The 22,906-nt window shown below is 41.9% G+C and overlaps 1 protein-coding gene across 1 annotated transcript; it reads right to left on the reverse strand.

Moving 5' to 3' along the window:
• Nucleotides 1–1,691: 1,691 nt before the first annotated feature.
• On the reverse strand, nt 1,692–22,248 carry LOC110490074 (matrix metalloproteinase-23). Its single transcript, XM_036944369.2, is given in 10 exon segments — nt 1,692–1,854; nt 1,857–2,014; nt 2,403–2,529; nt 3,213–3,323; nt 3,660–3,824; nt 11,503–11,670; nt 13,256–13,395; nt 20,490–20,626; nt 21,611–21,769; nt 22,032–22,248. Coding segments are annotated over 10 exon segments (1,203 nt in total). The 5' UTR covers nt 22,044–22,248; the 3' UTR covers nt 1,692–1,828.
• Between the last annotated feature and the right edge of the window lie 658 nt (nt 22,249–22,906).

Below are 22,906 nucleotides of genomic sequence, written 5' to 3' on the forward strand. Positions count from 1 at the left end.
GTCCTTTAAGCATGGTCAAGTTAATAATTAAGCTGTGAATGATTTATCACATCACCCAGACGAAGGTGATGTCACGGTGAGACCATGGTGATTGTAGAATAGTTTCTTGGTTCGGATGGGGGGGGGAAGATCAACATTGCAGTCACTCCAATACTAGAAGGGTCAAAAGAAAAATGGTGCAAAGGCCATGTAAAACATATTCAGTCTGTTGAACACCTGACACTGGATAAGACGTTGACATTTCGCCAGGACAATAACCCAAAATAGGACCAATGCTGCACTGGAGTGATTTGCACAGATGTTCAATGTCTCTGAAACCCTGTTTTTACCCAGTTCTAACATTTGTCCTGATCTAGTGCTGAAGATCCACGTTACAGCACTATTTACAGTTAAAGGTAACTTCCGATTGAGCCAACATATGCAGCGTTTAACGTGAATGCGGTCTCTGCAAACGCTTTGTCTTTAAATTTAAAATAGCATTGTAGTGCGGATCTTCAGCTCTACGGATCGAATCAAGCCCCTTGTCCACATCCTGATTGTGTCCACAGTTGGTGGTGTAACCGCCGTCTGAAATCATTGACAGGTGGCACCATTGACTTATGTGTCTTAATATACAGTGCCTTGCGAAAGTATTCGGCCCCCTTGAACTTTGCGACCTTTTGCCACGTTTCAGGCTTCAAACATAAAGATAGAAAACTGTATTTTTTTTGTGAAGAATCAACAACAAGTGGGACACAATCATGAAGTGGAACGACATTTATTGGATATTTCAAACTTTTTTAACAAATCAAAAACTGAAAAATTGGGCGTGCAAAATTATTCAGCCCCCTAAGTCAATACTTTGTAGCGCCACCTTTTGCTGCGATTACAGCTGTAAGTGACCTAGCCTAGTATCTGTTCTGAGTTAAATCTGCGTCAAAATCTGACCGTAGTGTGACAGCAAAGTTGGTGGAGACTGCTGCTAAAGGTGCTTCCACCAAGTATTTACTCTGGGGTACAAATAAATACCTTTTTTGAAAGGTTATTGTGAATAAATCCCAATGTATTGTTTTCCCCGCTCTAAATGCAAGACAAGTAATAGAAAACAGGGGAGAGAATACTTTCCATAAGCACTGTACACACAGTGAGAGCTGCATCACATTTACACCCTTTATCTCAAAACAAATTACTATACTGTTAAGTGACACAGGACATAGAAATATCGACTCTGTCCTAGACATTTTAACAAAGTGAGATGTATCAATACAACAACTGCATAAAAATAAGGCATCACATTTAAAGGGTGAGCACGGCTAGTCTTTTCTGACCAGATCTTAAAGTCTGAAACTTCATTCATCATTAAGGACAAGGTTGAGTTCTGGGATCTATTCCATTTATGACCTGGATTCAAGAGAGTACTGTCAGAGTACAGCCTGCTTAAAGTTAGACTCAGACATATGACAACATCCTTCAAACCGGGGAAACTTCCTGTTTACAGACATCAACAACAGAATTTTGATGTGCTAAGACTGACACTATTGGCTCTAGAATAGAGGGTTGTTTCCATTGGTCAATTATCTGTTGATTCCAAGGTTAACCTTGTAAGTTATGTTTTTTTATCACACAAAGCTGTATTTTGAAAGCTCACAATCCCTGGGTGAATAAGGTCCAATATGTGGCAGTCTTGGCATATTTAATATTAGTAACCAGGAAGTCGTCATGCTGTGTATGAGGATGTTGTATTGCTGAGTTCACCTATAATATTGTTGCGGTGGGTTCGTCCTCTCTTCCTCCATGCCTCATTCTTTCCTTCCCAGCTCTCATTCTTCCCTCACTCTCTTCATTCAGCTCAGCTGTTGGAGGGCTGTTCAGGCGGATGACCCAGGAGTTTGCGGAGACCACGTTGCCGCCACGATTGACGCGACAGGTATAAGTGCCCTCGTTAAACTCGTTGGCGACGACGCGGAGGTCGCGGTCCTTCATGGTGATGTAGCCGGGGATAGAGATCACGAGCTGCTCTCCATCCTTGTACCAACTAGAGCAAGGTCAAAGGCCATACCAGGGAAGAGCACAGGGAGAGAGGAATCAACCATTCAAATGTCATGTATGTCCAACAACCTTTGCCAGAAACATAGTCATAGTAAATAAGAGAAAACGACCTGCATGCTGTTTAAATGCTCCCATTAAAAGACCTGATAAAACGATGGGAGAATCCGACCGGTAATTATGGTATATAGTGGTCCAAGGTTGTCAAGCGGTCTAAGCCCCTGCCTTTGGAGCACATGTATTGTATAATGCCATTGCGTGTATTGGTTTGACTCCAACACACTGCTCTAGCACCCTCTCTCCTATCTACCTCTATCCTGTCTAATAAACACCAAAAATATGATTTGTACATTACTGTATTTAGACTATTCTCTCACCTGACTTTGGGAGGCGATCTAGGATTCTTCGTCCCACAGCGGAAGCCCACAACCTTTCCACGAGGAACTATCTTGATCTTGACGTTGGCAGGCGGTGGACTTAGCGTGGTAACGGCCTCAAGAGGCTCTACAGGAAGTGAGTGAAATACCAGGACGGTCATAAGACTTCCCCCACAAGATATTCCTCTATGGCTTTTTCTCAATGAATCTTTCCTCAATTCCTTACATCCTCTTTCCTCGTCGCCTCCTCAAAACAAATCGGAGAAGAAGGTCTGAGGGAGGAGAGCTTGGATGTTCTCCAATATGGTTGAGAAAGAGAGGATGCGAGGAATTGTGTAAAGATTTGAAATAGAGTTTATTGGGGAGAAAGCATATATGCCACAGAGGTGTTATCAGTACAGTAGGACAAGGGATGACACAGGACAGGACAGGAGTTCGGCAAGCTACAGTCTGAATGTTGGCAACATAGCACGCGGTTAAACATTTTAGTTGTCCGTTTGGCAAATTCTGTCATTCAAAGTGCCTTACAAATCCAGGCAGGTCCATAATTACACATCTGATTTGGAGAGATAACCCATGGTAATTCATAGGAAAGACACCTACCAGGCAGCCAGTTTGTGTTAAAATGTCCAAAATCAGGCTAGATCCACATTTAACTATCAAGTCCTGATCTATTTGCTGGCTTAAGACAGTCCTAAAAGCATGTCATTAATAGGATCTCATGGAGATTGCAACTTTAAATTCCAACTGGTGAACTGCGGTGCAGTTAAATTCATGTCAAATCAAGAGTGGACAATATGCCTGTCTGACCGTAGCAGAGATCACATCGTCGGGCACAGTGTTTCTTCATGAAGCTCTTCCTCCTTTCACAGAAGCCAAGGCGAGCCCATGGATCACACACGCGCTTCTTGTCTGTGCATCCTGGAATACAACACATATATAGACATTTGTGGTATTAACGTTTTCTTAGTGTTATGTCTTATACCTGTGTAATAAAACTAATTACTTGTGTAGCAATAACATTGTATTAACATGTTACATAGTACTGTAGTAATTGTATTGCTATCGTGTTGTAATTGCACAATGAGTTGAGCGGGAATTGGTGGAATAGAGAATGTTAATACAAATGTTTAGACAATATTAAAACAATGTTAGAAATGACATCATTACAATACATGTATGAAAAAAATATAGAAAGTCTTGATTTATCATCATAAATAAACAAAAAAAACATGTTTGATCTGTGTGTTCCTTTACCATAGAGGCGCTGGATTCCCCAGATGTCGTCCTGGGCAATGTTCCTCTGGCCTGTGTAGGTGGCATTGGGGTGCATCAGGGCCTGGGGATCACGGGAGTGCCACAGCCCCAGGGCGTGCCCAATCTCATGAGCCGCCACCTGTACCAGGTCATTTAACCACACACCTGGGGAAGGGAACAGACCCAATTAGGCACATACACACATTATATCAAAGGACAAGGGGGATTGGGATCCCTGGATAGAATACATGTGATCAGTCTTGTGTGATTTGAGATAACATCTAGATTCTAGAATGGTGTGTTGGTATATACAGGTAACTGCCAAAATAAGGGAAACATTTGAGTAAATGAGGATTCAAAGTATATTGAAAGCATGTGCTTCTACACAGGTGTAGTTTTCAGAGTTAATTAAGAAAGTAATGCTTAGGGTTATGAATATAAATGCCCAGTTAACCATTATTTTGGGTACCATGGCTTGAACAAGATATCTCAGTGACTTTGAAAGAGGGGTGTCAAATGAGCTTAGGGGATTTAAAGTGTGTGTGTGTGTGTTCACGCATATCTCACAGTCACCAGATTTCAACCCATTTGAAAACTTAAGGGAGATTCTGTAGCGGCGGCTGAGACAGCGTTTTCCAACATCAAACAAAACACAAAATTATGGAATTTCTCGTGGAACAATGTTGCTGCATCCCTCCAATAGAGTTCCAGACACTTGTAGAATATATGCCAGAGGCGTCATGCCCCCTCATATTTGTCCTGTTAAAAAATATATATATATATACACTACCGTTCAAAAGTTTGGGGTCACTTAAAAATTCTTGTTTTCCATGAAAACATACATGAAATGAGTTGCGAAATGAATAGGAAATCTAGTCAAGACGCTGACAAGGTTATAAATAACATTTTTTTTTATTGAAATAATAATTGTTTCCTTCAAAATTTGCTTTCATCAAAGAATCCTCCATGTGCAGCAATTACAGCCTTGCAGACCTTTGGCATCCTAGCGGTCAGTTTGTTGAGGGAATCTGACTCGATTTCACCCCATGCTTCCTGAAGCACCTCCCACAAGTTGTATTGGCTTGATGGGGACTTCTTACGTACCATACGGTCAAGCTGCTCCCACAACAGCTCAATAGGGTTGAGATCTGGTGACTGTACTGTCCACTCCATTATAGACAGAATACCAGCTGACTGCTTCTTCCCTAAATAGTTATTGCATAGTTTGGAGCTGTACTTTGGGTTATTGTCCTGTTGTAGGAGGAAATTGGCTCCAATTAAGCGCCATCCACAGTGTATGGCATGGCATTGCAAAATGGAGTGATAGCCTTCCTTCAAGATCCCTTTTACCCTGTACAAATATCCAACTCTACCACCCCCCGACCATCACTTTGCCTCCACCATGCTTGACAGATGGCGTCAAGCACTCCTCTAGCATCTTTTCATTTTTTTATGCGACTCACAAATGTTCTATGTTATCCGAACACCTCAAACTTAGATTAGTCTGTCCATAACACTTATTTCCAATCTTCCAGTGTTTTGCCCATCCTAATCTTTTCTTTTTATTGGCCAGTCTGAGATATGGCTTTTTCTTTGCAGCTCTGCCTAGAAGGTCAGCATCCCAGAGTCGCCTCTTCACTATTGACATTGAGACTGGTGTTTTGCGGGTACTATTTAATGAAGCTGCCAGTTGAGGACTTGAGGCATCTGTTTCTCAAACTAGACACTCTAATGTACATGTCCTCTTGCTCAGTTGTGCACCGGAGCCTCCCACTCTTTCTATTCTGGTTAGAGACAGTTTGTGCTGTTGTGTGAAGGGAGTAGTACACAGCGTTGTACGAGATCTTCAGTTTCTTGGCGATTTCTCGCACGGAATAGCCTTCATTTCTCAGAACAAGACTAGCCTGACGAGTTTCAGAAAAAAGGCATTTGCTTCTGGCCATTTTGAGCCTGTAATCGAACCGCCAAATGCTGATGCTCCAGATACTGAACTAGTCTAAATTAGGCCAGTTGTATTGCTTCTTTAATCAGAACAAGTTTTCAGCTGTGCTAACATAATTGCAAAAGGGTTTTCTAATGATCAATTAGCCTTTTAAAATGATAAACTTGGATTAGCTAGCACAATGGAATACAGGAGTGATGGTTGCTGATAATGGGCTTCTGTCATTTACAACATTATCAATGTCTACACTTTATATCTGATCAATTTCATGTTATTTTAATGGATAAAAAAATGTACTTTCTTTCAACAAACATGGACATTTCTAAGTGACACACACACACACACACACACACACACACACACACACACAGAGAGTTGAAGTCAGAAGTTTACATACACCTTAGCCAAAGACATTTAAACTCAGTTTTTCACAATTCCTGACATTTAATCCTAGTAAAAATTCCCTGTCTTAGGTCAGTTAGGATCACCACTTTATTTTAAGAATGTGAAATGTCAGAATAAAAGTAGAGAATGATTTATTTCAGCTTTTATTTATTTCATCACATTCCCAGTGGGTCAGAAGTTTACATACACTCAATTAGTATTTGGATGCATTGCCTTTAAATTGTAACTTGGGTCAAACGTTTTGAGTAGCCTTCCACAAGCTTCCCACAATAAGTTGGGTGAATTTTTGCCCATTCCTCCTGACAGAGCTGGTGTAACTGAGTCAGGTTTGTAGGCCTCCTTGCTCGCACACGCTTTTTCATTTCTGCCCACAAATGTTCTGTAGGATTGAGGTCAGGGCTTTGTGATGACCACCCAAATAGCTTGACTTTGTTGTCCTTAAGCCATTTTGCCACAACTTTGGAAGTATGCTTCATTGTCCATTTGGAAGACCCATTTGTGAGCAAGCTTCAACTTCCTGACTGATGTCTTGAGATGTTGCTTCAATATCTGCACATCATTTTCCATCCTCGTGATGCCATCTATTTTATGAAGTGCACCAGTCCCTCCTGCAGCAAAGCACCTCCACAACACGATGCTGCCATCCCCGTGCTTCATGGTTGGAATGGTATTCTTCGGCTTGCAAGCCTCCCCCTTTTTCCTCTAAACATAACGATGGTCATTATGGCCAAACAGTTCTATTTTTGTTTCATGAAACCAGAAGACATTTCTCCAAAAAGTACGATAATTGGCCCCATGTGCAAATGCAAACCGTACTTTGGCTTTTTTATGGTGGTTTTGTAGCAGTCCTTCCTTGCTGAGCGGCCTTTCATTTTAGGTCGACATGTGGATATAGATACTTTTGTACCTGTTTCCTCCAGCATCTTCACAAGGTCCTTTGCTGTTATTCTGGGATTGATTTTCCCTTTTTGCACCAAAGTACGTTCATCTCGAGGAGACAGAACGTGTCTCCTTCCTGAGCGGTATGACGGCTAAGTGGTCCCATGGTGTTTATACTTGCGTACTATTGTTTGTAAAGATAAACATGGTACCTTCAGGCATTTGGAAATTGCTCCCAAGGATGAACCAGACTTGTGGAGGTATACAATTTCTGAGGTCTTGGCTGAATCCTTTTGATTTTCCCATGTTGTCAAGCAAAGAGGCACTGAGTTTGTAGGTAGGCCTTGAAATACATCCACAGATACACCTCCAATTGACTCAAATTACATCAATTAGTCTATCAGAAGCTTATGACATCATTGGCTGGAATTTTCCAAGCTGTTTTAAAGGCACAGTCAACTTAGTGTATGTAAACTTCTGACCCACTGGAATTGTGATACAGTGAATTATAAGTGAAATAATCTGTCTGTAAACAATTGTTGGAAAAATTACTTGTGTGTCATGCACAAAGTAGATATCCTAACCAACTTGCCAAAACTATAGTTTGTTAACAAGAAATTTGTGGAGTGGTTGAAAAATGAGTTTTAATGACTCCAACCTAAGTGTAAAGTAAACTTCTGACTTCAATTGTTTCTATATATATATATATATATATATATATATATATGGTGTTTATACTTGCGTACTATTGTTTGTAAAGATAAACATGGTACCTTCAGGCATTTGGAAATTGCTCCCAAGGATGAACCAGACTTGTGGAGGTATACAATTTCTGAGGTCTTGGCTGAATCCTTTTGATTTTCCCATGTTGTCAAGCAAAGAGGCACTGAGTTTGTAGGTAGGCCTTGAAATACATCCACAGATACACCTCCAATTGACTCAAATTACATCAATTAGTCTATCAGAAGCTTATGACATCATTGGCTGGAATTTTCCAAGCTGTTTTAAAGGCACAGTCAACTTAGTGTATGTAAACTTCTGACCCACTGGAATTGTGATACAGTGAATTATAAGTGAAATAATCTGTCTGTAAACAATTGTTGGAAAAATTACTTGTGTGTCATGCACAAAGTAGATATCCTAACCAACTTGCCAAAACTATAGTTTGTTAACAAGAAATTTGTGGAGTGGTTGAAAAATGAGTTTTAATGACTCCAACCTAAGTGTAAAGTAAACTTCTGACTTCAATTGTTTCTATATATATATATATATATATATATATATATATGGTGTTTATACTTGCGTACTATTGTTTGTAAAGATAAACATGGTATATATATATATATATATATATATATATATCACACACACACACACACACAGTGGGGTAAAAAAGTATTTAGTCAGCCACCAATTGTGCATGTTCTCCCACTTAAAAAGATGAGAGAGGCCTGTAATTTTCATCATAGGTACACTTCAACTATGACAGACAAAATGAGAAAAAAAATCCAGAAAATCACATTGTAGGATTTTTTATTCATTTATTTGCAAATTATGGTGGAAAATAACTATTTGGTCAATAACAAAAGTTTATCTCAATACTTTGTTATACACCCTTTGTTGGCAATGACAGAGGTCAAACGTTTTCTGTAAGTCTTCACAAGGTTTTCACACACTGTTGCTAGTATTTTGGCCTATTCCTCCATGCAGATCTCCTCTAGAGCAGTGATGTTTTGGGGCTGTTGCTGGGCAACACGGACTTTCAACTCCCTCCAAAGATTTTCTATGGGGTTGAGATCTGGAGACTGGCTAGGCCACTCCAGGACCTTGAAAAGCTTCTTACGAAGCCACTCCTTCGTTGCCCGGGCGGTGTGTTTGGGATCATTGTCATGCTGAAAGCCCAGCCTCGTTTCATCTTCAATTCCATTGCTGATGGAAGGAGGTTTTCACTCAAAATCTCACGATACATGGCCCCATTCATTCTTTCCTTTACACGGATCAGTCGTCCTGGTCCCTTTGCAGAAAAACAGCCCCAAAGCATGATGTTTCCACCCCCATGCTTCATAGTAGGTATGGTGTTCTTTGGATGCAACTCAGCATTCTTTGTCCTCCAAACACGACGAGTTGAGTTTTTACCAAAAAGTTATATTTTTGGTTTCATCTGACCATATGACATTCTCCCAATCTTCTTCTGGATCATCCAAATGCTCTCTAGCAAACTTCAGACGGGCCTGGACATGTACTGGCTTAAGCAGGGGGACACGTCTGGAACTGCAGGATTTGAGTCCCTGGCGGCGTAGTGTGTTACTGATGGTAGGCTTTCTTACTTTGGTCCCAGCTCTCTGCAGGTCATTCACTCTGTCCCCCCGTGTGGTTCTGGGATTTTTGCGTACCGTTCTTGTGATCATTTTGACCCCACGGGGTGAGATCTTGCGTGGAGCCCCAGATCGAGTGAGATTATCAGTGGTCTTGTATGTCTTCCATTTCCTAATAATTGCTCCCACAGTGATTTCTTCAAACCAAGCTGCTTACCTATTGCAGATTCAGTCTTCCCAGCCTGGTGCAGGTCTACAATTTTGTTTCTGGTGTCCTTTGACAGCTCTTTGGTCTTGGCCATAATGGAGTTTAGAGTGTGACTGTTTGAGGTTGTGGACAAAGGTGTATTTTATACGGATAACAAGTTCAAACAGGTGCCATTAATACAGGTAACGAGTGGAGGACAGAGGAGCATCTTAAAGAAGAAGTTACAGGTCTGTGAGAGCCAGAAATCTTGCTTGTTTGTAGGTGACCAAATACTTATTTTCCACCATAATTTGCAAATAAATTCATTAAAAATCCTACAATGTGATTTTCTGGATTTCTTTCCCTCATTTTGTCTGTCATAGTTGAAGTGTACCTATGATGAAAATTACAGGCACCTCTCATATTTTTAAGTGGAAGAACTTGCACAATTGATGGCTGACTAAATACTTTTTTGCCCCACTGTGTGTGTGTGTGCATATATATATATATATATATATATATAGCACCAGTCAAAAGTTTGGATGCCTCATTCAAGGATGTTCTTTATTTGTACTATTTTCTACATTGTAGAAAAATTGTGAAGACATCAAAACTATGAAATAACACATATGGAATCATGTAGTAACCAAAAAAAGTGTTAATCAAATCAAAATATATTTCATATGAGATTCTTCAAAGTAGCCACTCTTTGCCTTGATGACAGCTTTGCACACACTTGGCATTCTCTCAACCAGCTTCACCTGGAATGCTTTTCCAACAGTCTTGAAGGAGTTCCCACATATACAGAGCACTTGTTGGCTGCTTTTCCTCCACTCTGCAGTCCAACTCATCCCAAACCATCTCAATTGGGTTGAGGTCAGGTGATTGTGGAGGCCAGGTCATCTGATGCAGCACTCAATCGCTCTCCTTCTTGGTCAAATAGCCCTTAAACAGCCTGGAGGTGTGTTGGGTTATTGTCCTGTTGAATAACAAATGATAGTCCCATTAAGCGCAAACCAGATGGGATGGTGTATCGTTGCAGAATGCTGTGGTAGCCATGCTGGTTAAGTGTGCCTTGAATTTGAAATAAATCACAGACAGTGTCACCAGCAAAGTACCATCACACCTCCTCTTCCATGCTTCACGTTAGGAACCACACATGCGGAGATCATCCGTTCACCTACTTCGCGTATCACAAAGACACAGCAGTTGGAACCAAAACCCCCAAATTTGGACTCATCAGACCAAAGGACAGATTTCCACCAGTCTAATGTCCATTGCTCGTGTTTCTTGGTCCAAGCAGGTCTCTTCTTCTTGTTGGTGTCCTTTAGTAGTGGTTTCTTTGCATCAATTTGACCATGAAGGCCTGATTCACGCAGTCTCCTCTGAACAGTTGTTGTTGAGATGTATCTGTTACTTGAACTCTGAAGCATTTATTTGGACTGGTAAATTCTGAGGCTGGTAACTCTAATTAACTTATCCTCTGCAGCAGAGGTAACTCTGGGTCTTCCTTTCCTGTGGCGGTCCTCATTAGCCAATTTCATCTTAGCGCTTGATTCCTTTTGCGACTGCACTTGAAGAAACTTTCAAAGTTCTTGAAATTTTCCGTATTGACCGACCTTCATGTCTTAAAGTGTTGATGGACTGTCGTTTCTCTTTGCTTATTTGAGCTGTTCTTGCCATAATATGGACTTGGTCTTTTACTAAATAGGGCTATCTTCTGTATATCAAACCTACCTTGTCACAACACAACTGATTGGCTCAAATGCATTAAGAAGGAAAGAAACTCCACAAATTCACTTTTAAAAAGGCACACCTGTTAATTGAATTGCATTCCAGGTGACTATCTCATGAATCTGGTTGAGAGAATGCAAGAGTGTGCAAAGCTGTCATCAAGGCAAAGGGTGGCTACTTTTGAAGAAAATATATATATTTATATAATATATATATATATATATATCTTTTTTTTTTCTACTTTTTTGGTTACTACATGATTCCATTGTAGGAATTTCCTTGAAGGAAATCCAAGGGTGGGAGAAAGTGAATGAGTACACTTTTTGGGGTAAGGGAAGAGAATCGGAGCACAGACAGACAGAATGTAGATATTATTTGCACCTTGTTTCCAGCTGAAGCGGGACTTCCCCAGGATCCAGAACTCATGATTGTCAAAGTGGATCTCCCCGCGTGGGGGTAGGAAGGCATGGGCCAACTCCCCGTTTAGTCCATCAAAACAGGGATGCAATGGAGACCACCAGCAGTCTGTGTGGTTCCACGTGTAGAAGCCTGTGCCCACACATACACAAAAAGCAGGGGGTTGTCATGACGTTGCCCTGTTGGGTGAGGTTTATCCCCACATAAATACATACCCCCACATAAATACATTTCCCCCTTTTCTCTCCACTCTACAGAATGGACTCTTGAAAAGCCCTGTGTTTCCACAGAGAAAGTATGGGAACATCAACATGTTGGGGAATGGAACAATATTTTCCTTTCTCAACCAGTTGAAAGGGTCCGTTGGTACTTAAAGAATATGTCGTCAGATCAGTTGTTGTCTGGGACATTATATCTGATGATAGGACAACAAATTGTATCTTGGAAAGTCTGCACATTCTAGTTATATTCAAATGGAATTGATGTGCAATTTAAACGTTTAAGTATGAAACTATTTGTGACAAGATTAAATATGATTTTAGCTTCTAAATGAGAGAATTCCACCACGCTGGAATGGTGAATTTCGACTAGACCAGCCAAAATACAGCACGAGCTGATTATAGCAACTTGGTAAGAACTTTGAATGATTATTTACTAAAGAAGAAGTGATACCTCCTAGATGTCGAGTTATCAGCTGCAGCTGTAAACGTACATAGACAGACAATCTCAGAAGAACATATCCGATAGCCCTACATTCTCAGAAGAACATATCCGCTCTACAACACTACGACCAGAAAGATTCTTGAAAGAACATTGGTGATCTCTGCTGGGTAAACCAGTCTTCAATCTTCGACTCATCTATCAAAACGCAGCTCAGTGTAAACATATATCTTGCATTTTCCTTTTCCGAATGGACGGTTATTAGAATGCATAAGATTCTGTATTTATGGCAGCATAGCTTCTCAAGGTCCAATATAGGCCCAATCCTCTTTGTCCCTCAGTCTTCCCGCTCTTTCATTCAAACCCAACCCCCTTTATTTGTATAACCAGCCATCATATCGGTTTCATCTGCAAGGGACTTTTTCTTTTATGACATGATTAGTAATCGATTTATGATCTATCCTGTGTATATGTAATTCTGTGTGATTATTTAGGTATTTAGTAAATAATGAAGCCAATTTTTGTATTGCTGATTCAACTTGTTAGCCAGGGTTTGTGCAGATAACCAAGAATTGTATGACGTTCAGATGAGACTGAATAAGGTGATAATTAATAATTGACTGCTATTGATATAAAAGACCTTCAGATCTTTAAGAACCAGAACCTGGTTCCAAAGGTTATTAACAAGTTAATTGTTACCTTTATTTTACTAGGCAAGTCAGTTAAGAACAAATTCTTATTTTCAATGATGGCCTAGGAACAGTGGGTTAACTGCCTTGTTCAGGGGCAGAACAACAGATTTGTACCTTGTCAGCTCGGGGATTCCATCTTGCAACCTTTCGGTTACTAGTCCAACGCTCTAACCATTAGGCTACGCTGCCGCCCCAATTCAAATCACGTAATCAAATGTTAGGTAATCGATTTGATAAAATAGCATGTAATCTCATTTAATCATACTAGAGACACAACCGGGTATTAAAGACTTAACAAATATTGAGATACTCACACACACCCTTATCTTAATACAATGTGGTTCTAATCAATTACGTGGTCTCACCGATGATAATGTCAGCACTCTTGTTGGGGTTTTTGATTTCGGCGAAGTAGAGAGGGGACACGTCGCTCCACTTGGAGAACGCAATGCTGATGGCCTGGCGGGTGTCATCTTTGTTCAGCGTGTTGGGAAACTTCACGATCCTGACGGATGTGAACGGACACGCAGACAAACAGACAAACATAGACAGACAGACATACAACTGTGAACAGAAAGACAGACAGGAAAGTGACAGACAATGCGACTAACTTGGATTCCCAAAAACGCAGTGCTGTTCCCTTTCAGTCAGTCACTCAGTATAACATTATGGGGAGTCAATGACCAACCATATTCACCTGAAAAAACTGTAAAACGCCCAACGGGCCAATGGATGCCGAGCCAACCCCCAGAAGTCCTGCCTTCCTGACTATAATACCGGGGCTCACATCCATTTCCTCAATTATTCTCTCTTCAGCCCGCCTGAAGGAAGACCGTGTAACGCAAATGACAAACTTTTCAAGCACACAAAGACTATGAGATTCGGCTCCGTCGCTGATGAGCTAAAGGCGACCTGCGATTCCCCTCATTCAGCCAGGCTGGTGCTACCAGGTTAAGGTGAGTTCATGAATGTAGAGTATGGAGGAGGCGGGGCTCATTTGCACACCACCGATGGATGGAAAGCTGCCGAGTTGGTATTGGTGTTTCTGGGAAGCAGCGGAAGTCTTGGCACAGACGCTGTTGCTGGGTCGAAGGGGAGTGGGGTGAACGCTGATTCTTCCGCGCCGTGGGGGAATGAGCAGATCTCGCGACCCTAGCTGGAGGCCGGTGGAGGGGCATGTTCTCGGAGTCCTCCTCCACATTTACTAATGGCAACAGTGCTTCCAAGTGGCTCGGTCAACGGGGGCAAGTTACTGGTTGCCGAAGAACCCAAACCCGGTGTTGGCTGGGTATCAGAATGGCGGTACCACGAAAGCACAGTGTTTCTACCCAAGGTTTCTCTACGTTCAGGGGTATCGGGAGTACGGCATCGTCCAGATGTGGGCATAATAAACAAAGTTAATTCCCCACATTCAGACACACGGTTGTTAAGGGTGGTGGATATGAAAACAAGCATGAAAGAAAAAATGATAAAACACAGTACCAGTCATAAGTTTGGACACACTTACTCATTACAGGGTTTTTCTTTATTTTTACTATTTTCTACATTGTAGAATAATAGTGAAGACATCAAAACAATGAAATAACACATATGGAATCATGTAGTAACCAAAAAAGTTCAACAAATCAAAATGTATTTTATATTTGAAATTCTTCAAAGTAGCTACCCTTTGCCTTGATAACAGCTTTGCACACTATTGGCATTAGTTGGTTTTGTACCTGAGGGTTTGCAAGTTCAAAATGCTCACACTTTGCTGGCTATTGCAGTCGGCGCATCCCTGTGATTGGTTCATGTCCATAGATCTGAAGGATACGTACTGTCATGTGGCTATACATCTTCCCCACCGAAAGTTTCGGAGGTTTCATTTCAAGGGTGTAGCCTATGAATTTCTGGTCCTGCCTTTTGGACTTTTATCTCCCGCTCCTTTTCTATGATGCTGTGCCAGGGGATCAGAGTATTGGCCTATCTGGACGATTAGCTGGTCATAGTGGAGTCGAGGGAACAGGTGGAGCTCCATACTGCCACACTGGTTTCCCATATTCAGTCTCTGGGGTTCAGAGTGAATCACAGGAAAAGTGGTTTGACTCAGCACATTCAATTCCTGGACTCAGTTCTGAATCATGCATTTTGGTCCCAACAAAGTAGGTTTGAATTCCAGCTCTGTCTGGTACAGTTATTTTATGATAGCTATTGTGTCTCTAGGACTTCTGTTGATATGTCTGTTTCGGCGCTGTTGATGAGTCTGTTTTGCGGGTTCTCTGTTGCAGGTGGTTCTCATGGGCCGGGTAGTGTCCCGCAGGGTGATCACGACAGACGCATCCTTTATGAGATGGGGAGTACTGTGTGTGGGCTACTCGAGGAGGGATTAGGTCAACAGCGTAAAGGGAGTTGCATATCAATTGCCTAGAGATACTGACAGTTTGGCTGGTGCTGAGGCGTTTCCATTGAAGGTTTATATGGCAGCCATCTCTGCGTGTCATGTAGGGATGGACAGCTCCACACCGGGGACTCATCCTCCGGTGGTGTGGCTCCTAAAAGGCTTGTCGACTCATGGCGTCGACCAGGGACCGGGCCTTGGTCCCCTCAGTGTGAGTCTCCGTTTGAACCATTAGAGTCTGTGGACCTAAAGCTCCTTTCCTACAAGACAGCCCTGCTCGTGGCCTTGGCATCGGCCTAGCATGTTGGGGATCTCCACACACTCCTGTTTGGAGTCCGCACCTGCCGATTCCAAAGTGATGTAACGTCCTAATGCAGCTATGTCTTACAGGTCCCTCACTTTTGACAAGGACAAGGGTTGCCTATAGGTGTGCATGCTCACTCCACTAGGGGTGTGGCGGCTGCTTGGGCATTGTTCAGGGGCATGATGATTGGTGATATCTGTGCTTCAGCGAGTTAGGGTTCCCGACATACCCTTGTGAGATTTTAACACTTGGATGTAACTTCTCCTAGTGTGGCTCATAGGGTTCTTAAGTTTGGGTCCAGGAGTGGGTGTTGGCAGCGTACAGGTTGCACATTTATCCGGTTTACCACAATTCCCTGTGGTTTGAGCCATGGGCTGCCTTGGGTTGCGGCAGCGTGTAAAGTGTGCATTATCAAGGTTACCATAGTAACCTTGCCATGATTCATCGACTCTGGTTGATCCTATGCAGCGTGAGTGTGCGCTTTACCATGTCACAACAAGTGTTCTGTTGTTTTGGACAGTTCTTTTTACAAGTTCTGACATTTCAGGCTCACAAGGTATGTATTGTTCTTGGAACCATGGGTTCTATGGACTTGGGCTGCAGTGGCAGCGTGTCAAGTTGCAGCAGATTCTGGTTCCCTATATGGGGTTCTGACAGTTCAGGCTTCATCAGGCTCTGACAGTTCAGGCTTCTCAGGTAAGTATTAGAGAAAAAGATGGCTTCTGTAGACCCTTTTTTGACCGGTAGAACGTGTGTATGCTTGGGCTGCCATGCGTCTCCTAGTTTGGTACCCAATGAGCCAGCTTGGGGCTTGATTGTATGTCCCCATAGTATGTTATACCAAGTGACCGACTGAATGGGAATGTATGAAAATAACTACTGTTCAGTTAAGGAGGTAATGAGGTATAACATATTTTGCGCAGGGGATTTGGGCTCGCTGGAAAGTGTTACTGAATTGAGGAAATTAATGCCCCGGTATTATAGCCAGGCTTGGCATCCATTGGCCAGTTGGGCGTGATTTCAGTTTTCAGGGGAATATGAATGGTTGCTGATTTCCCTTCAGGGAACAATAGTTGTATTCATAACTGAAATAATATTTGTATGTCTGGCCAGTGGGCCATCCTCCAACATTCTCTGAAGCTCTAATTCTCAAAACAGTACTCAGAAGCCGACCTCCCAGTCTCTTCCATCCCCTCCCTGAACTCCCTGAATCCCAAGTCAACCCTAGTCCCTTCCCCCTTGACACTACATCTGAGAGGATTGGATAGGTGTCAGTAATATGGTGGAACCTTGCCCACTGATAGGTTAGGTGGAATTGCTGCTATATTCCTTACAACTTGAATACAACTACAGTGCGTTAAGAAAGTATTCATACCCCTTGACTTATTCCATATTTTGTTGTGTTACAGCTTGAATTCAAAATGGATTGTATTTTTGTTCTCACTCATCTACACATAATAACAAAGTAAAAACATGTTTTTTGTGCCCATTTAGTGAAAATTAAATACAGAAATATCACATTTACATAAGCATTCACACCCTTGAGTCAACATATGTTAGAATCACCTCTGGCAGCCATTACAGCTGTGAATCTTTCTGGGTAAGTCTCGAAGAGCTTTGCACACCTGGGTTGTACAATATTTGGACATTATAATGTTTTTAATTCTTCAAGCTCTGTCAAGTTGGTTGTTGATCATTGTATATTTGGCCTTGTGTGTTAGGTTGTTGTCCTGCTGAAAGGTGATTTTGTCTCCCAGTGTCTGTTGGAAAGCAGAATGAACCAGGTTTCCCACTCGGATTTTGACTGTGCTTAGCTCTATTCCGTTTATTTTTAGCCTAAAGAACTCCCTAGTCCTTGCCAATGACAAGCATATCCGTAACATGATGCAGCCACCACCATGCTTGAAAAAATGAAGAGTAGTACTCAATGATGTGTTGTTATTTGCCCCAAACATAATGTTTTGTATTCATGACATGTAGTTAGTTTATTTGGCCAATTTCTTTACAGTTTTACTTTAGTGCTGTATTGCAAACAGGATGCATGTTTTGGAATATGTTTATTCTGTACAGGCTTCCTTCTGTCATTTATGTTAGCATTTCGGTTTCCTTCCTCTCCGGCAACAGAGTTAGGAAGGACGCCTGTATCTTTGTAGTGACTAGGTGTATTTATACACCAACCTCATTATGTTGAAAGGGATATTCAATGTCTGCTTTTTTTATTTTGACGAATCTACCAGTAGGTGCCCTTCTTTGCGGGGCAATGGAAAACCTCCCTGGTCTTTGTGGTTGAATCTGTGTTTGAAATTCGCTGCTTGACTGAGGGAACTTACAGATAATTCATTGTATGTGTGGGGTACAGAAATTATTTGTCATTAATAAAAATCATGTTAAACACTATTATTGCACACAGAATGAGTCCATGCAACTTATTATGTGACTTGTTAAGCAAATGTTTACTCCTGAAATGATTTAGGTCATAACAAAAGGTTTGAATTGACTCAAGACATTACAGCTTTTCAATTTTAATTAATTTATAACACAATTCTAAAAACATAACTCCACCTTGACATTATGGGGTATTGTGTGTCACGCCAGAGACAAAAAATCTCAATTTCATTCATTTTAATTTCAGGCTATAACAACAAAATATGAAAAAGTCAAGGGGAGTGAACAATGTTCCCTTTAAACTGCGCATGGGCATCCAGCTGATCCGGCACTGCCAAGCAGAAGAACCATCAGCCTACGCAGAGAAGGACGAGATTGAACTTCACTTAACTTTCTACAGTTTTTCCCCTTAGTTAACATTTCCCTTTACTGTGGGAAAGTAATTTATTGCATTGAACTACTGTGGGAGTGCAATGCAACATACCGAAACAAAATGAACTATGCAAGACTTAGTATGCAAAATTAACGATGCAAGAGATTTTGTTGTAAGCAGAACGCATCGGAGTACGATTCAGCACCAATCAGAGCTGCAGATAGACCAGTGCCATATACGGATCTGTGCCATTCTCTTTAAACTGGACTGTGTTTACAGCATGAGTGGTCGTGAGTAGATGCTCAGTTATAGATACAGTGCATTCAGAAAGAATTCAGACCCCTTGACTTTTCCACATTTGTTACGTTATTTTTGCGAATGTATAAAAAATACAAAACTGAAATAACACATTGACATAAGTATTCTGATGTCAGTACTTTGTTGAAGCACCTTTGGCAGGGATTACAGGCGCGAGTTTCATTGGGTATGACGCTACAAGCTTCGCACAACTGTATTTGGGGAGTTTCACTCATTCTTCTCTGCAAATCCTCTCGAGCTCTGTCAGGTTGGATGGGGAGGGTTGCTGCACAGCTATTTTCAGGTCTCTCTAGATATAGACTTGTCCCGAAGCCACTCCTGTGTTGTCTTGGCTGTGTTTTTTGGGTTGTTGTCCTGTTGCAAGGTGAACCTTCATCCCAGTCTGAGGTCCTGAGCGCTCTGGAGCAGATTTTCATCAAGGATCTCTCTGTACTTTGCTCCATTCATCTATGCCTCGATCCTGACTAGTCTCCCAGGACCTGCCTCTGAAAAACATCCCCTTCACCCTACGGTGAAGCATGGTGCCCGGTTTCCTCCAGACAAAATAGTTATTGGTTATTGGTTTCATCAGACCAGAGCATCTCGTTTCTTTAGGGACCTTTTGGCAAACTTCAAGCGGGCTGTCATCTGCCTCTTACTGAGGAGTGGCTTCCATCTGGCCACTCTACAGTAAAGGCCTGATTGGTGGAGTGCTGCAGAGATGGTTGTGCTTCTGGAAGGTTCTCCCATCTCCACAGAGTAATTCTAGAGCTCTGTCAGAGTGACCATCAGATTCTTGATCACCTCTCTGACCAAGGCCCTTCTCCTCCGATTGGCTGGGCGGCCAGCTCTAGGAAGAGTCTTGGTGGTTACAAACTTCTTCCACTGTGTTCTTGGGGACCTCCAATGATGCAGAAATGTTTTGGTACCCTTCCCCAGATCTGTGCCTCTACACAATCCTGTCTCGGAGCTCTACGGATATTTCCTTCAACCTCATGGCTTGGTTTTTGCTCTGACATGCACTGTCAACTATTTAGACAGGTCTATGCTTTTCCAAACCATGTCCAATCAATTGAATTTACCACAGGTGGACTCCAATCAAGTTGTAGTAACAGCTCAAGGATGATCAATGGAATCAGGATGCACCTGAGCTCAATTTTGAGTCTCATAGCAAAGGGTCTGAATACGAATGTAAATAAGGTATTTCTGTTTTTTATAAATTTGCTAAAAATTCTAAAAAGCCTGTTTTCGCTTTGTCATTATGGGTTATTGTGTGTAGATTGCTGAGGAATTTATATTTATTTAATCAATTTTACAATAAGTCTGTAACGTCAAGGGGTCTGAATAGTTTCCGAAGGCAAACAACATTTTCAGTCACCTCCTTGTCTGAATGGATAAACAGGTTAATGTCAAGCCCTGCATGTTTTTTTCAAATGTGTCATGGACTGTAGGCCTACATTGAACACCGCACATTGGCTGCTACTGTAGGCTGAATGATAGAACAGCTATTTCCATGTTAAAATGTCATGGGATGCATTTTCTCCATTGTTTTTGATGGTAGGGAACTCTGGTAGGCCTACATATGATCAAATAGCTACAGTAGCCTACTTGACCACTGTCTGAATCTGTAACTTAAAGCTGGTACAACTTCAGTGCTCACAGTAAATGCACGCTGGAAGTTGCATAGAATTTTCACAACGTTCAAGTTTGCTCTCAGCAGACCTGAAAGTTGCTGTGATGAAAAAAATTGAGGGACCATTGGGTTTGAATACCATCTGAGGCACTGTATATCCAATCCTCTCAGATCTCCAAAAGTTCCTAGGGGATAGGGACAAGGGTCTGAATTGTGATTCAGGGTCTCACTTGTAGGTGAGGTTGAAATGCCTCCACTTGTGTCCCAGTGGGTTGATGGCGTAGCGTCTGGAGCGGCTGAGTGCCGCTCCCATCACGGGATGATGCTTCACAGAGCTCAGGGACTCCACAGACCGCCCACCAGCTTCCTGAGAGAGAAAGAGAGAGATTGTTTGTTTGTTTACTTCACTCTTTTTTTTTTTTTTTTTTTTTTTTTAAATCTATTTCAGTTGCTTTGGCAATGTTACCCTATGTTTCCCATGCCAATAATGCCCTTTGAATTGAAATGGGAGAGAGAGATTATTAGAGATGACAAGAAGAGCATGACATGACCATGAACAGGTGAAAACAGTGTATGTGTGTGTAGGAGAGAGAGAGAGAGAGTCCGTATGTTGCAGTAGAGAATGGTACAGGGCCTGAAACAAACAACAAATTAGCAGTAGCCTGTGAAACAAGACAGGACTAAAATCCCTTCAATGATGACAAAATGTGCAATTTGCAACTGGGAGAGGATTTCAACTCAAAATAGTTAGTCGTTCATTCTATTTCTCCACTTTTTCAGTACTATTTCTTCCACTAGGAGTTAAAAAGGAATAAATGAAAGTCAAGCCATTGCATTTTTCAGGCTTCCTGGCAAAGGGAGCATGTCTGGCCTCCTCTAGGAAAACACACGTGACACAAGTGCAAAAAGGAACCGAATCACAACTTAATCCTACACAGATGTGGAATCCACCTCTGCTATCATCCCTTGACAGCCCCTGTCCATCTATCCATCTCTCTGTGCTAAAATATCTGTCACCCACATGTGAGCTGAAGCATACTCCTCCAGCCTTCCCCTCACCAGCACCAACACCTTTCTTTTCTTCTTTCCCTCCTGTATCCCTGTTCTCAGCTAATGTAACACTGGTCAATGCATTAGTATAGACGGCTATATATATCACTCATCAACAAATAAACATGCACAAATATACATTAGGATCCAAACAGAACTATTTTATAATATGTGTAGCCTACTTAAAAAACGTATTTCTTCTGTTAAAAACTATACCAAAATACAATAAATAAATGCAAATGAAAATGCGCGCGCGCAGACACACACGCCCTGAATAAAAATGATAAATATATAGAATTACCGTTTTCCTCCTACACGTCCGGAGTCCTCCGACCTCATCCAACCCTACCAACAACAGCACTAGTAGAACAAGTATTGGACGAGTTCTGCGTATCTCGAACACAGCCACGAAGCCCTTGGGCGAACTCATTAACTTCTGCGTCCTGTGCTCCATTGGAACCTGTAGTAGTTTTACAATTGACAGTCAATGGTAGCCTGCAATCAATGTTGAGAGCACATGGTTCAGCTAAATGCAAATATTGAATACTTGGTATAAAAAGAGATTGATCAGCTCGGATAGGCTACTTTATTCAGGTGATTTCATGCAGAAAGCATGAGTAGGCTATCCTTCCTCTGAACCAGAACACCGTGCGTATCACAAACGTGGAAACCACATTCTGCAGAGTTGGGATTTGTGCACGGCGCTCCAAATGATCCCTTACCATCAAACTCATATCATTCAGAATCCTGCGCTTTTCCCCTAGGATATAACTGTAAACTCCTACTTTTCCCCTAGGATATAACTGTAAACTCCTACTTTTCCGCCGAGTCCTTCGTTAATTGCATCGCATTTGTATGTTTATTGGATAACTTTGGTACTTCCCTGCCTAGTCCGTGGAGTGACGGAACGGGTCAGCTGTCGGACATCAGTCGAGTGTTGGGGCAGAGAGAGAGAGCACCGCCCAGTCCTAAAACAACCATTTGGCTCTCAGCCTCTGCTCTCCCATTCACTAACGTGCTCTCAAACTTCACCCAGTTATCACCCGGGCGAATAGAGCGTAAAATGGTCAACTGTTTTCAAAGACAGTAAAGTCTTCAAACTATTGTTGAGCTGTAAACTCTTACTAGGCCTAAACAACGACTCGTGCAATGTAATAGTTTATCTAATAGGTTGAGGCCTCAAACCGTTATGGCTAAAACTAATTATGTAAGTAAGTCCTAGACTATTGGCTAAAGCCTAATTTTTTTTAAGGAAAATGTTTTCACATTTATTATAAAGTGTTATTTTACCCCCAAAACGTGACATCGACACCGGCAACCCTCAAAAATACACCACAGCAGAGCCGGGGGTTTCTTCACGGTCAGTGCCATCCGGAATCATTGGGATAACAGCTAGACCCTAACCTGAACCCCTACCTTCAATGGGGGGTAGGTAAGTCCCAAGGATCCCGCATTGCACGGACCGTTTATTCACCTGTTGACGTATGTAGCGCGCAGTTCCAACTGTCAGCGCGGGGACCCATTTTCCAATCCATCTGTTAAAACAGGCTCCATTAGTCCACTTCCTGGCAAGTGGCAACTCAAAACGACTAACATG

This window comes from Oncorhynchus mykiss, chromosome 15 (assembly GCF_057628025.1).
Source record: "Oncorhynchus mykiss isolate SJ-2025 chromosome 15, ASM5762802v1, whole genome shotgun sequence".
Lineage (NCBI taxonomy): Eukaryota > Metazoa > Chordata > Actinopteri > Salmoniformes > Salmonidae > Oncorhynchus > Oncorhynchus mykiss.